Here is a 16558-nt window from a genome sequence, read left to right as displayed (position 1 = left end):
ACACTGTAAAAATAGGGGACACTCAGACCCACCCTTCAATACACTCCTTGACCTGTGGATGCTACAGAAGAAGGACTTTCCAGCTGACCGGCTGTACTGGACCTGCAACTGGACCTATCTGAGGCCTGCCCTGCTGTCTGAAAAGGAAGACTGGACTTGCACCCTTCATCCCAGGCTGAAGGGACTCCAATGGTCAGCTGACTGATCTCTTTCGGAGCTATAGGGACACAGCAAACTCCAGAGGCCTCTCTACAACTGCCCTGCAGACCAGCTGCACTAGACCTGCTTGGACCTGCCCAAGCCCTGCTGGAGTGTGTTCCTAATCCTCAAGAGGTGCCTTGGAGGTCCTAGACCCTTGGTGTGGCATTGGTTAAGCTCCTCTATGAAGAAAAGGAGAAATCATGATGTTCCGGGCTCTTTGCGACTGCAAACATGCCCATTCACACCACGATCATGCTGCCTGCGCCAACCGCCAACTCACTGCTCCTTTAAACCCGACTGTTTGCTACTGCGCCACTGACACCTGCCAACACATCCACTTAGCACTATAGCATTACAATACAGTGACGCCTGTCCGTAATATCTAGCCTGCTATTTGTGCTACAGCAACAACCACCAGTGACACTGTCCCTGCTCCTCATGGCCTTCTCCACTGTAAATGGAATTCTTTGCACTGGTCTTTAGAATGTACCTTTTTCCGTGAGACTAAATTAGTCCCTGTATCCCGCCCGCGCTCCATCCAGTCTGGCCTAAACTTGTTACTTTCATCTGGTCTCATATGGCCAGACAACGGCGACTGGAGGTTTGTGCTTTTAGGTGCTATACTTACCTTAAATCTTTTAAATTGCATATATGCGGTTCTACTAATTGGATGTTTGTCCTTTTGGTATCAAATAATTTATTACATTTTACTCTGTTTTTCTAAATTGGTGTGGGGCTTCTCTTCTTAAGTGTTTTCACTGTATTGCAGTTTGTGAGCTGCATTGTCTCCAGGGTATGATTGACTGCTTTTGTGTCAATTTACCAGAGGGTCAAGCACAGGTTAATGTAGTGACTTTTTGTGGTTCACCCTGATAATGATTGTGGCTGTTGCTTGAGTACAGTTGCACACCCTCAAACAATAAACTAATTCCTCACAGGTGTCAAGATTCCTTTCTTGGCAAGTTGTTACAATGGTCTTCTTTCATCTCTTTTAGATCCAATAAATGCCCTGAGAAGGAAGATGGGAGAAAGAAAATTTGTGTATGTATTTCGAGACCCACCCTACCCCCAACAGGTACACTGTTGAGTTTGGTTGCTGAGCCCCAGAGAACATCTGTGTGGTAGGTCAATTACAAAGTTGCCCTACCAGCCAATGACAGGGACAAAGTAAGCATGGATGCACTATGGAGAAGGGTAACATATTAGCTTTTCTTTAAGGGGCAGCACAATACATACAAACTGGAAGGATTACAGTGTCCTTTGAGGCCTATTCACTATGATGCTGTACCTTGCCATAACCGTCAGGGATATGACACATTAAGAAAACTAATTTAATAGGTCAATAAATGGAAATCCCACTCAGTCTGCTATAAAAACAATCATTGGCAAACCAATCCGTGTGCCTTTTTATAAGTGAAAGTAGTTGTTAATTTTTGGTGCGTATATGTGTGAGGTTGTAAGGATTGGCATGGACCTGAATGCAGTGATTATCTGAGTGTGTGAATTAGGGTAATTATAGATGGATAAACGGGAAGGTATCAAGGCGCATGGTTCGATGAATGAATGTGTCATTGAACAGCAGCAGGAGTGGGTAATATATTTCCGACACCAACATTACTATGGACATTCAAGCATTCATCTTACCACTTCATTCATCTATCAATCCATTCACACAATACATACATCCACAATAAACCCCACTTTTAGTGACTCAACCATCCATGTAGCCCACACAAACTATCTCATTAATTACCAAGGACTTTCACAATAGAAAACCAGACCTATTGGCATGGCAAACGCTTGTTTAATTCTTGCAATGGATATGAGACACTTTCCTGTTGACATCTGAGCCCTGACACACGAAGGATGAAGATGATTTACGGGGTACTAAACCACCCAAAAATGGATGAACACACTGAAAGTGGAGTTCATACTTCACAATACTTAGAAATCACATGAGTTTGGAACGCACAACCCTGATGAAGTCCTAGCGGACGAAACATGTTAGCTGGACTGACTGAAAAAATCATGTGTTGAAAAATGAATAAAAGTTTGACAACTGAATCTTTATTTGTGTTCATTATTGATATGTGCTAAACATTGGATTGCCTGAATTGTGGCTGGAAAGAGGACAAAATAGTGAACGTTCCTTTTCAATTTGTTGTGGTGTAGTACGTCTTTGTGCATACCATTTATAAGCAATATTTTGTTCTTGTTACAATACTTTGCTTGAGATTCTTATTCATGTTAGCCGAAGTACTTTATGTAACATGCTGTCAAAGCTGGACCCTCGTTACCTTAACAAATATCTGTTGACCCTCTTGAGAGTATATAAAAACTACTTCCACTATCTAATTATGCTACAACTCCTGATCAATAGATGTATTTTCAGTATAATGGACTGATCTGACATACCACAGTCCTTCGGAATTCATGTTACACCTTTATTGAACTCACATCACAATTTGCATTACGACTTAAACTCGTAAAGATATATAACAATGACATTGGTGAATACATCCGCTTCTAGTGTTTTAATACCTTGCGGTCTAAAGCGCTTTAGAAACAATATAAAATACAATAATACCTGTCATGGGTTCCAAAGGCTTGATTTTTAGCTGTGTCAGTGAAAAAGGCTTACACGTGGCATATGAATGGCTGATGACCTGGATTTACTAGCACCATCCAGGTGTGACCTGCCTGATAAACCTGCTCCCTTGTATTAGCCATAGGCAGCCTTTCAAAGGGAGGAAAAGCTAGGATTCAAGGAGGCTAATCAATACATTTGTGCTCTATCATCATCGTCACCCAGAGGAAGCCAAATGTCAAGATCAATCCATCTGCAACGGAATCTTCAGAGGAACAACATTTTAACTAATTTAGCCAAGGCCAAATGCCAGTCATAAGAAGAAATTTATATGAAACTTTAATTGCAAGATGTTCAGTGCAAATTTAATGAGTAAAATAAGAGACCTGAGAATTCAAGCATGCTCGGCTCATGCATAATGTTAACTCAAATTGGCTCTCAGGAGGCGCAGGGAATTGCATTTTGAGAATTTACACACAGATAGAGCAAATGTAGCGGGGCCGGGAGGTGAAGGCCATAAATCAGAAGCATTTAACTGCCTTTGAGTGATTGCTGCACTGTATCAAGGCAAGCAAGGCTGGCTGCGGCTGCAAAGGATTATTGAAATGCTGCTCAATATTCATAAATCAGCGATCATTAATCCCCCAAATAGGCGCTGTCAGCCTTCAAAACACATTTCTGACGAGCTAATTGAGATTGAAAGCGACGAGAATTCGGGGCCTCAAATGAAAACAAAGGAGGCGCTCCGTCCAATCAGCACTGAGAGCTGATCTTCAGGGAGATGGCTGCAAACACCCAGTGCTGTCCAGGGCATATATGCACAACACCTTCAAAGAGGATGAGCAACAGAGCCTAACCCACTGCCCTTACAGTAAGCCGTCCATTGCCAAAAGCACATTTTTCCATCCCAGTCAAAATGTATGGGAGTTTAAATAAGGTTTACCACTGCCTTTATAATGACTGACAGGAAACAAAGGTACCTGATTACCGAAGGATTTTTACCAAGCTTACATCTGATGTATGCCTGAAAATAGATGTAAATTAACAGATACCAGCTATTTTACAGTTATTTATAAAGATGTACACACCACTGTATGCCTCCGAAAAAGAGTTAGTTACTTACGTTACTCAGCAAGTAAAGCAGTTTTTATGTTTATCATAACACTTCTACAACCCCCTTCAGAGATGCTATTACAACGATTGGGGGGGATCCTTCACAGCGTGCTTCTCATTGGCCCAAACAGCAGATTCTGTAACTCATGGCAGATGTTGAGTGGCTGGCTGTTAAAGAATCACAAAACAAGAGGCTTCTGGAGCTAAATAACCCACAGAAACACAGCTAGTGACCGAGGGCCAGATGTACGGTTTTGTGAGTCGCAAACACTGATGTACGACAGTGTCTGAGAAACTGTTTGCGATTTCCAAATGGGTTGCAAAGGACCTGCTCATTAATATTCACGAGGAAGGTCGCATTTGTGACCCATTGGGAATGGCCAGCATTCACACGGCTGGGGGCCTGTTAGGGTTAGCACACCACCATGTCTGTGACTGCTTTTTCAATAAAGCAGGTTTGTTTTTCTTAAATGCAGCCCGCTTTCCCTGAAGTTAAACGGGATGCGTTAAAAAAAAAAGGAAACGTTTAAGTTTCATATTTTAAGAGCAGGCAATGGTCCATGAGACCACTGTCTGCTCTTAAAAAACATTTTTGCTGCCAATCACAAAGGGGAAGGGGTCTCCTGGGGACCCCCTTCCTGTTTGCGATGGGTTTACCACCTACTTGAAATTGGTAGTAAATGTGATTGTTTTGTCACCAAATTTGCAGTCGCAAAATAATCTTACCTCCCCCTGCTATTAGGAAGGGATGCACTTGGCACACCCCATCCTAATAGCGACTCGCAAAACCTATTTTTTTGAGTCGGTAACAGGTAACCGACGTGCAAAATAGGCTTGGTACATGCCACAACCCTTTTTAGCGCTCACAAACGGGCCGATTTCCCATTTGCGACCACTAAAAACTATCATACATCTGGCCCTATGTGAATGAATTAGCAAAAAAGTACAAATTGAGCACACTGTTGCTTAGAATAACAGCCCATTGTCAGTCACATTTATATATCTTCCACAGTGTACATTCCCGGCTTGTGAGTGATATATCGCACGTACAGCTACAAACAATTGTGCAGCAACATTCCTTTAACTGGCTAGCGAGGACCATGGCCTTCTTTCATCTCATTTAGAGCCAAAGATGTCCTTAGATGTGGGTCTGTTTCAGCATTTGTGGGGGTTGACAGTGGAGTATCAGAGGAGTGGTCAAGTACAATCAATGCAAATATAGCGACCACCCAATTAGGTGTTGCACCGGATATTCTCAAACACCTGCAAATACATTTCTGACACTGTGCATATAATGTAAGGTAAACATCAATAATTCAATTGTATAAGTTACTGCAAGGAAAACGCACAAACTCTCCCACTTTCATGCAGAAGGCCCAAGAAGGGATATGTTAGGTATTTATTAATCAGACAGATAAACATTTTCAAAATTAAATACAAAACATTAACACTCCCAGCCCATAAACATGCACATTGCAGACTACAGTAAATAGTAGGGCTGGAGAACCAGGCGTTAGTCTGTTTTCAAGAATCACGTGCACTTAGCGCTACTTCTTGCAAACACTGTTTAAGTAGGAAAGCTTACACCCTTGCAAGGATGTAGTGTGAGCCCAGCGTTAAGATAACCTTTTCCATAAAACTAACTAAATTGTGTTTGAGGCATTTGAATTTAAGGTCCAATGGATGACACTGGAAACTCTACCCTTGAGCTTTCATGAAGTTGACAAATAATGCCCTTCGCGCAGACTGCAAACACAGCCATATTTTCAGATTATGCTAGTGGGCACAGTGACCCTAGCAAAAAAATGTTTTACAAAAGACTTTGCTAATGCAATTTTTTTTTGCCTAATTCTTTCTCCAAAAACCGACTTTTAGTGGAGGGTTTAACAAACTATTTCTTTTGTTTTTAAAATTGACAGCCCCTTTAAAGCTTGTGAAGATAGAAATATTTTAAAAGCACTCATAAAGTGAGGGAGAAAAAGCTTCGCAAATGTTAGGGCTAATTTTAGGAAGAAAGTAACTGTCACTCGGAGGGGGCCCACATTGTCCTCTACTGCTTGAGAAAACTGCACAATTCCAGGGCCACATGATTAAAATACATTTTAGAGATCACTAAACTATTGAACTATGACATGTTCATGGACGATTAAAATGTAGAATTTAAATTTATAGCTGGAATGCAGATTACCCCAATATCAAAATCGTAGATAGTTTGGGATGCTTTTGATGTAGCAGCGCAGTAAAGCTGGCACACATTAATGCATGACATACTCTTCAAGTACATACAAGAGCTTTCCTTTAAACTCAGATATTTTGCTATGCTAGGATTAGTGGAACGAACAATTTTTCACTGAAATATATTTCTAAAAGATGGTAATGCATTCACACACTTCATCATAAAAATGTTGAGAAAAGGGTTGGAAAGATGGCGACCTACAGTTCTTTTTTAGAGGTTTCAAATAAGCCAACAAACACATTTTGCTTTTGGTATTAAAGCATGGAAAGAGGTGTAAGGTGAAACGGCCTGATCAATAAGAAATAATCAAAGATCATTTAACTTAACACTTGCTTTTCAGAATGAACAGAATATCTATAACTAAATTACTGTCCCAGAGAGGTTCTCCAAACTAGCTAAAGTAAACTAATATTCTGCTCTTCATGTCCTAGGGACCAAATTACTCCTCATACATATTACATCATGAATGCTGTGGAATGCTAACACCGGTCAGCCCATCACCAGTTTGAATTTGCCAGAGGTGCAAAAAAGCTGCATGACACATTACACTAAAATTGGAATAGCGACAAGTGAATATACAAAAGACACTTTCGGTGGACAGTTATCAGGGTAAAGTAAATATCTCCTTCCCATCAAAGAATCACTTATAAGTTGATAAGCTTAGAAAAGTAGAAAGTGTCAAGAAGTGAACTTTCTACAGGAAAAGGGCACTTAAAATGGTGCAGATCCTAGGATGGCCCATTGCCTGAACATAGGTCAATATTATTGATACTCTGCATCCAAACAGTTTCATTTCATTTATAGAAGAGGTATGAACCAACTTGCATGTAGCGCTTATTTCTCATTTCTGCAAGAAGGGGGATCAGCAAAGAGGCATATCTGCAGCTTTATATTTAGTACAGTGAGCTGTAGGAGAACGTGTGAAGGGACAGTTGGCGTTTAGGTAGCAAAATGTGATGCTTTAATTTGTTCTTTCCTTCCACGACATTTCTCAAAGCTCAACGATATTTAACATTAGGAATAAGCAAATACTGTTTGCTACAAGATTAGGAAGCAAAACTGGAAGAGAAAGTGACTGAAAATCAGGAAATACCGTTTAAGGACATTAGAGTGAGTGTTAAGAAGAGCATTATCATTGTGGCAACTGTATGAGTCATATATGTCACTTTTTCCTGAAAGGAATAATAAACATTAACTTCTCTGATGTAAATTTACAACCCCATTTTTGCATGGACGTAAAATTAGCAACCTTCTTTTTAAGCACGAGAAAGATGAATGACTACAGGTATGCATTTTCAAATTTAAAAAATATCCATAATCACTGGTGTTTCGAAAACACAGGTTAGGAGCTTGGGTTGTTGTTGCAAAGTCATCCAGTGCCCTGGGCACGCCCCAACTTTTTGCTGACTGATACTGGTGGTAACTGACTCGGACTGACCCTGGGCTCTGCCTAACAAGGCCCAGGGCCAGTGCAATGCTTAAAGAGACACATTAGAACACAGTTAAAACACCTACATACCCTAGAGCACACAATGGTATGGTGTGGTACCCCTGTAATTGGCATGGCCTACCCTATAAGCCCAAGTATATAATAGGGCGGGGAGATTGAAACTACCTAGAAGTACCCAGTACCCTAGGGCATGGCAGTTTAGAGGCCAGTAGCTCTTTTTGCACTTGCATGTGTGCACTGCTGAAGCCTGAGGCCAGTTTAAAAGCAGCCCTGGGTTCCATGACTACTTTTTAAATGTAAATTGTGCCCAAACTCGACTTTGGGGTTTAGGGCACTTAAAATGGATAACCTACAATGTTTTGGCATATTAGGAACCCCCAGGGTCTCCCCTAGGTGTCCCAGGGGTAGAGGGGGTCAGATATGTATAGGGTACATCCTTATAAAATGGGTTTTATATGACCTGGGTTAAGTGAAATTTCACATTTCACTCCCCACATTGTGGTAAAGTGCTCTCAAATTCGACTTTGATGCTAGGAGCACTGTGGAGGGAGGATCTGCAATATTTCTACAGATTCGGAACCCCTAAAGTCTCCCCTAGTTGCACATGGGGGGGCTGTAGAAATCAGTGAAGTACTTATAAAATATGCTTTTATAAGCCCTAGTGCTGGAAAAATGGCCCAAGTCATTTTCCCCATTGCAAATCCCAGGCCACATAGGTTAACATGACAAGAGGTTAGTATCTAATAACTCTTGATAGGAACAGGCTAGAAATACCATTCAAAGACTTCCCAGAATGGTATTAATAAATCCAACAATATCATATTGTTGAATTTCTCCTAAAGTGTACATACAAGAAGTTAAAAGACTTTCTTGTTTGTAACTCCGAATTCAGCCTTCCAGTGGTCTGCCCTGATTGGTCAGAGTTAAGTAGATTAGCCAGGCTGACTTGAAGAGGTGATAAAGAGCCCGTAGGGTTAACCAGCTCTGCTGGGACGGCAGTGTGCTGCTACACAGGAATGCCATAGCAGGGGGAGAGTTGTAAACCATGGTCTTCAAAGGCATAGGGATGGCTACAGTGTCAGTTTTCAGTCCACACTTTTGACCCCAAACCGACCTAGGATTAGGGAAGGTACGTGCAGATGGTAGGGGGAGAGCCTATGGAAATACGCTATCCTAGGGGGGGTGTTTAGCCAGCTCTTGACTCTCTGCTGGAAAATCAGCCATTATCTGGTGCACTCTGGAACAAAATAATGCTACCCTCTACAGGATGTAGTCATATTTTTGGAGAGTTGGCCTGCTCCCATTGGTCAGCAGTGACCTCCTGCTTGACCCAGAGAACTGGGAATAAGTATTTGAGGGGGGCAGAGTCCCTCAGATCTGCTGCTTGAAACTTACTGAAGCAAGAAGTGCCCTGTTGAGAAGTGTTGCTGTGCAAAGATTTCTAAGGCCTGACCTCTGAAGACTACACCTTCTGAAACTACAGCCCTGTGGATTATCTTGCTGAAAAAGAACTAAAGAGTGGACTCCCTGAAAGCTACAGGTTAAAAGAGCTCATCTGGAACATCACCAACTAAATCTACACCTTGCAGAACTACCAGCGGATTTTAAAGGGTTTTGTACCGGTGGATTGTGGGAACTGAAGTCCTCTACTTTTAAGGACCATTTTGGAGCTTCCAGACCCTTAGAGTGAGTTTGAGACACTTTGGGACCCCTTGAGGAACTTCAGGAAGAAGCTCAAGAAGTTTGGAGAACATTGGAGCAACTTTGGAAAAAAAAGCTCCATAGAGGGACCGACTCAACCTAGCCAGCCAGGCCCCCTGCCTTCAACCGCGAGCCGGCCAAGCCAACCAGGTTCGTTCCGCTAAAAGCTCCATCGGTCCAACTTTCAGAGTTTGACCGGGACAAGAAGAAATCTGAAGCCAGTGAACCCTCACCGGATCCGGCTACATGAAGAGCATCGAGAGACCCCGCGAGAAAAAGCTCCAGAAAAGTTTCTAAGTCCGCTCGTAGATAAGGTGACTGGGAGCAACCATGAACGCCAAGCCGCCTGCCGTCCATCGCGTGTCGGCCTGGATTCCTGGGTTGCCCCGCTGAAGCACTAAAGAAAAAGTTTCTAAGTCCTCTCCAGGGAAGTTGACTGGGAGCTCATTGAAAGGCAATCCAGCGAATCCTCACCAAATCCAGACTGGCTTGGAGCTTCGAGGGACCTCGGGGAGAAAAGTTCCAGAAAAGTTTCTAGGTCCGCAGGTAGAAACTGAGACTGGGACCTGCCGCGAGCTGTAGCCGCTCAGGGCTCCATCACAGTCGGCTTGAAACTTTGACTTTGACCCGGTCTATCGCGAGCAGGTATCCCAATATGGTGCTATAATCTTCTAAGTGCTATATTTTGCTAAATCTTTGAAAATTCATATCTCCGGTTCCCTACATATGAATTTTGTCGTGTTGGTGTCATTGTGAAGATAAAAATAGTTCCTATTTTTATAAATTGGTGTTGGATTTTTATTATGTGGTGTGTCTTAATTATTTACTGAATTGGTGTTTTTAAATGCCTTACATACCTGTCTTTGAAGTTAAGCCTGTCTGCTCGCAGCCACGTTACCAAGGGTTGAGCACAGGAATCATTTTCTAAGACTTATGCTGAGTCCTATCATGTGTTAGTGGCCTTATTGCCAGTGGCAGACCTACATTTGCCCCTACCAATAACCCACTTTCCAACATTTGTTATGATTGTTCAGGATAGACAACAGATATAATCCACGTAGAGTCCTGTAGACATTAATTTACAATGTTCAAATGAATGAGTGAAAAAGATTCAATATAATACTACAGATTATTCTACTCTAACATTTCCTAAGAGCAGGATAATGTGTAGTATTCTTTCTACTTGGAAGCATGTTTTGTGGAACATTCTATCTTAAAAATGTAAATATCCTAGGTAGTGACAAAGGAAGTCCCTTTTATTTGCAATAACAGATCTTATGTGTGGCAATTTGTATCACAGGAGCCTCACAAATGAGACGTCATTTGAATTCAAATATCTGAATAACCCACAAATGAAGTGTGAAGTAACACCTATTTGAGGATATTTTTGCCATGTTTGGTATATTGTAGCAGAAGCTTCTGCTCACCTGGTCAACCTGTTACAGAAAGAGTTATTCCTTTGCACTGTATCTTGGTAAATTTAGTACAAAAAGTGGTATCATTTTGAATTGTATCATTTTGAATTGAGACGTGTGTAAGGTGTAAATTAAAGTTTTTTATTGCAGGTAGATTGTTTAACTTTTAAACTATCAACTCTGTTAGATAACACTGGTCAGTGGCTTGTTCAAACTAAAGATGGTATATGCGGAGTCAACATTTTAAAGGTTTGGGTAACCTGTAGCGGTCCTCAATATGACACTTACATCTGGTACCCTTATATCTGGACCTTTATATCTAGTGAAACAATCCCCACCTAACAGTCAGCTTTCTACAGATTCCTCAAAATGGTAGAAAAATCTGCTGCGTATATCCAGGGGAAAGTGCCACCCAAAACTACAGTAATCACCAAATCAATACTAACATTTTGGCTGTTCCGCAATCACCTATACCCCATCCTTGTACTGTAATACAAAATATAAATAGTTAATGATGTAACAGAAAGCACAATTACTTCCTGAAAAAACGTAAGATTGATTATGTCAATATAAGAACACGATGAAGAGCAATATCATTAGTTACCTTTAAAATTCAAAGGGATGATTAAGTTTAATGTCTATTGACTCTTAATTGACATAAAGAAAATGATAATTGTTTTAATGCAGTACATTATGTAAAAGATGAATACCTTTGAGGCCTTTAACCGGTAGTAGTGGACTGCTCTCTGGAGCCATCTCAAAAGAGTCCCAGCGGCCACATTACCTCCAGCTTTTCTCTCCATATTTTCAACGGTGAATGTTGACTTTTTAATATTGGATTCCAGTAGTTCTAATGTAGATTCAGATAGCTGAAATCAATCAGATAAACTCACAATAAACGTCTTGGGCAAAACTAGAGTATTAAGTATCATTATTTTTCCCTTGAGTACAGTTTTATCTCCCAAATACTTACAGCAGCCTGTGCAAAACATTTTTGGAACCAGCAAAAGGTTAATATGAAGAGATGTTTTGGTGATTAATACATTATTTGCGTGAAAGAACCTGACAGAGGAAAGATTGAGACAGTCACTCTATTCGACAAATAAAACAAATATTCATTCCCTGGGAGGAACTATACAGACTAACTCCTTCACAGTTAACAGAACAAAGTCATCTTCTAATATATTGCTTTGCGTGCAAAATTATAAAAAATCATTTTATGGTGTACTTTAACTTGCTGCCACAGGAATGCAAGTTATGGTCATAGAGCTTGAAACCGAGGTCCCAAAGTGTGACATTCGCAAAATTATAGAGTTTGCAACCACAAATTAACTCTCTATAATTTACAAATTCCTTTTAAAAAACAACCGTTTCTTAACCTCAAATAGAAAGGGTATTAAGGAGGCATTCCCTTCTCTTTGCTAGTGGGAAAGGGGGGTCTAAATGGTTTGACCATAATTTCTGTTGTCAATCACTGCTGAGTTACCAACTCCCAAGTTGGAGTAGTAACTGATTTTCATAGGTGACGCTGTCCCCTATGGACAGTTTCCTCTCTGGGAATCATGTCCATGGGGTTGTGAGGAGCACACAATAGTTTAGGGAATCACTGCATTCTTCCCCTATCCCCAATATCTTTCCTGGATGTCTTTAAGGGACAAGGACTGCTTTATAAACAATGGTCACAGCCAGGTAAGGCAAACGCAAAGATGGGTATATCTCCCTTGCTGTCCGACATTGTTTAGAGCCATTAGAAGAGGGTCAAGAAGAATAAGTTACTTACCTTCGGTAATGCCTTATCTGGTAGAGCCTCTAACTAGCTGCAGATTCCTTCCCTTAGAATTATCCCCAGGCGTCGGACTGTCCATGGAGATTTTTCTTAAGCAGTACCCCAGTGCACCGGTGGTGACGCCATTCAGCTCCGTGTATCATCGTCTGCGTCCGAAGTGACGTGCACAGTGCCTATATAGGTGCCACCCTAGGGGGCTGCCGTTAGTTCATCATCAAAAAATCTTTATTTGATTGTAAATACAATCATAAAAGCACATAAAACCAAAAATACATTCATATATCAGGATAAAAAAGTAATATACAGATGAAAAATAAAGCTTTAACACCCTAACCCCATTAATTGAGCCTAGAACACCTAAATCTAACAGCAGCATTCAAAAAACCTGAAACCACTGCAAGAACATATACAATAGGAAGTAGTTGTAAATACATGGGCGTGCTTGGGCAAAATCCATAGCTTTCAGAATTAGTCAAAGAAAACGCTTCCTAGGAATACTAAAATAATTACACAGCAATACAAAATGAAAGGTATCCGGTGGAGACACACAGTTGCATTCACAGGGCCCTAATGGGCCTGGGCTCACCCAGCCACTCAAAGAGGCTAACAGGTAATGTAGCGAAGCTTAGATGGCCGCCAGGTAGGAGCTCAGCATTGGAGCTCCTGGGTTGGGGATGAACAAATGGGTAAATATCCCCCGCTAACCCAGCCATCACCCGCATCGACATGCAATAGTGTCGCAAGTCACACCTGGAATACGAATTTCTAATTTTGAGTCGCTCACTTGCACTTGGAAGGCTCGTCATCTCTGACTCGAAGCGCCTGCCTGTTCTGCCTCGACACCCACGGAGGGTTGTAACTTCGGGGTGGCTGCAGGAAGCCCCAGCATGAAATCGACCTCTTCGATCTCGACGCCCACGGAGGGCTGTAACTGCAAGGTGGCTGCAGGACGCCCCAGCATGGAGTCGCCCTCTTCGCACTCGACGCCCACGGAGGTTTGCAACAGCGAGGAGTTCGCCCTCGACGATCACGGCGGATCCTGCCTCTGCTGACCGATCTCACTTGTGCCCATGTAGGGCGGCGACAGCGAAGAGGCTACAGGGCGCCCATGAGAGGAAGTGACCTCCTCTGCCTCTAGCATATACTGTTGCGTTGGATGGGGCGGTGGGTGCTTCCGCTTGCCTCTGATGGGGCCCTCAGTCCAACGTTGATCTCTAAGGCGCCATAGGGAATTGACCAGTCTTTGGCTGGGTGCAGACCTTGTCTCGGGGATCGGATGTCAGCGCCCCTGTCTTCGGACCCAGAGAGTGAGAGACACCTTCTGCATCCTGCTTCGACGACGACGCTGGATAAGGGCCGTAGGTCTTTAAGCATGGGCCCTCAATCTGGCTAGTCCAACAGTGGTTTGGAAGGCGCCTCAAGGGATTTAGGCAGTCTTCGGCGGCGTTTTGGCATGTGCCTCAGAGATCGGATGTCAGGCCCCAGTCTTCAGTCTGCTTCGAGGCCTTAGGGCAAGCCATGTCTCGCCCCAGCCGTTGACCTCGTTGCTGCACATGGATGCTTCTAATGACCTGATTCCCGATCACAGTGCTGACTGGGGTGCATCCGCTGTATCCGCTCTATGCCCGTAGGCCAGGTTATTGCTTCCACCGCATTTGCTGTAGACCAACGGTGGGTTTGAAATTTCGGGGATGCGGTTTATGACCTACATATGTGCGGCCTGGTGGGGGTGCTTTGTTGCAGCTAGCGGACGCTCCTTCCTGGGATTCATGGGGGTTTGAGTGACCTGACTTTGAATCTGCCGCGATAATGTGCGCACTTCCGTGATTGGAGGGCGATTGAAAGTTCAACCATTATTTTGTGGCAGCTACCTCCGCAGAGATTTTGCGCTGGATTGTCTGCACATGATGCCTGTCTCATAACAAGAAATAAAAGCTTCTTTGCCTTTTTTCTGTTCTTCTGCCTTCTGCCCAGGTGAAAAGGAGTGTCGCCTCCACCCGGTTTCCCCCTGGACAGGGTAAGTGTTTTATAACTAAATCGACCCTGCAATAATGGCGGCTCCTCTGGGAGTTATGAGGTGACAAACTCACTTAGAGTGTTTGGCCTGATCCTACATCGACTTTTAAAACGATCCTCAAAATGGGGATTCTCATGGCTATTCACCCGTTCTTATGCCACTATTCAAAATGGCCACTTCTCAAAATGGCCTGGAAGATGGCATGATCCTTGGCTTTTCAACATATGAGCTAGGTACGCTTGGGATCCCTCTCAAATGGCATTGATGTTCACCCGAGTAGGATTTAAATGAAACTGTTGAAATAATTACTTGCTTGTCTTGTGCCCCTTTGATCTTGCAAGCTGGGACTTGCCTGCCTTGCTCATGATTTACACCGGTTTTGTCTCCTCTCACCGATCCAGCAGAGTAAAATCTAACATATTCACCTATTGATGGTCACAATTTATTAATCACCTGGAAGTCCTCAATCAGGACAATATACTCACCTTATCGTACAATATTATTAAACACCTGGAAGCCCTTCAGTTCACTTAGGATGCCTCACTGAAAACTAGGTACATGATTATTCTTCCTTCGCTATCCCCTATGCCCCACCCCTTTTATGGGTCTTTACTTCCTCAGTTTTACTCCCATTTGCTTAATGTCATCCCCATTCCCAGTCTTCCGCTCCCCTGCTTGATGTCTCACCCCTGCAGTGGCGTTCTCAATACGCATGGGCGAGAGGAAGATCGCTCCTCTACCTTTTACCAGGACCCCCTCCTAATTGGTTCTACCTCTCCTCCCCCCTATTCTTGTGTTCCCCTTAATCGCTTCCTGCCACGCACCACAGTCAACATGGCACAACATATCTACCCCCCAACCTATCGATAAAGGCTAAAAAGACCTTTAAACACAATATCCTCAAAATGTGGCCAGAAACACTTATATCAGACACATATATTTCCAGGAAGGGCACTATAGTCACTGACCTCATCTTCTACACCAACAGAAGAGCGCAGTGTAGAAAGGCACTCACCTCGATGCTGCGTTCCAAACAGACCAAAACTCCGCATGGCTTTCGTTAAACCACACTTCCATCCACGGCCCTTATGGCTGAGCTAACTATCTCCCTCTACAATAATGGTAATGTCTTTATTCAAGCCTCGGACCTGAACCTCAAGCGATTTAACAATGCCTTCCTGAGGATAAAGAACACACTAACTAACTCCAACCCTTCCACTCGCAGTCAGAACGTGCCACTCACTTGCTCTGATCCAGAGGTGATTGATTGCCCCTCCTCCCCATTTCCCGCCCTCCTTTCTGTTAATACGCACCCCACAGCGCTACTCAACTCAACAGATGTTATTTCTACTCCCCACACCACAATCCCGAACAACCCACGTTTGCCTCATGCAGGTGAGGATTCAACTGACCGGTGTACCACCCACCTTATGGCTGTCTGCACCACTGTTCCTCCTTTACCTTGCCTTCCCTCCTATCCTCGTCCCCTGTGTCACAAACCCCTTGCTCCAATAGCGAGAGTGATGATCACCCTACCAACTCTAACAGTCAGGTAGGATCGGATACTCTTCCCTTAGTCCCGGGATCTTTCAATAGCAGGGCCCGGAACCTAGTTGCTGTCTCCTATGCGCGGACCAATAACAGACACTCACCCACACGCTCACTACTTGCTTCACCACCCTTTACCCCTCCTAATTTTACTCTCCCTCTCCCTATTCCCACTCCAGGCTCTAATTCCGGTATTGAGTATGATTCTATCTCCCTCTGTAACTGTGCCAATGGCCCTGCGCAACCCTCTATTACCCTCTCTCTGATGAACCAGACCTACCTTCGTGGGATATTCCTGCAAATAAGTGCATGAACAATCCCTGCCTTGAGGAGAAGATTACTGACCTTAAGCATGATATCTCGGTAGTCAAAGAGATGGTGCAAAGCATTCTTCAGTTCTCCTTGAAGATGGAGAAGCATTTGGTCTCACCCTCTACTCAACGGAATGATATCTACAATCCACAGAAGCTGTCCTCCTTAACTAACAACCACCCTGCATTCTGC

At 43.1% G+C, this 16558-nt stretch overlaps 1 protein-coding gene across 1 annotated transcript in view; it reads right to left on the bottom strand.

The window, feature by feature from the left end:
- Positions 1-16558, bottom strand: part of LOC146859134 (uncharacterized) — a 2052335-nt gene that overhangs the window by 1032210 nt on the left and 1003567 nt on the right. Inside the window, exon 72 of the mRNA XM_085649806.1 lies at positions 11414-11572. Coding sequence (XP_085505932.1) covers positions 11414-11572 — 159 coding nt within the window. The remainder of the gene's footprint in view (positions 1-11413; positions 11573-16558) is intronic.

Source organism: Triturus cristatus, chromosome 3_2 (assembly GCF_964204655.1).
Source record: "Triturus cristatus chromosome 3_2, aTriCri1.1, whole genome shotgun sequence".
Classification (NCBI taxonomy): domain Eukaryota; kingdom Metazoa; phylum Chordata; class Amphibia; order Caudata; family Salamandridae; genus Triturus; species Triturus cristatus.
This window is presented reverse-complemented; position numbering and strand designations above follow the sequence as displayed.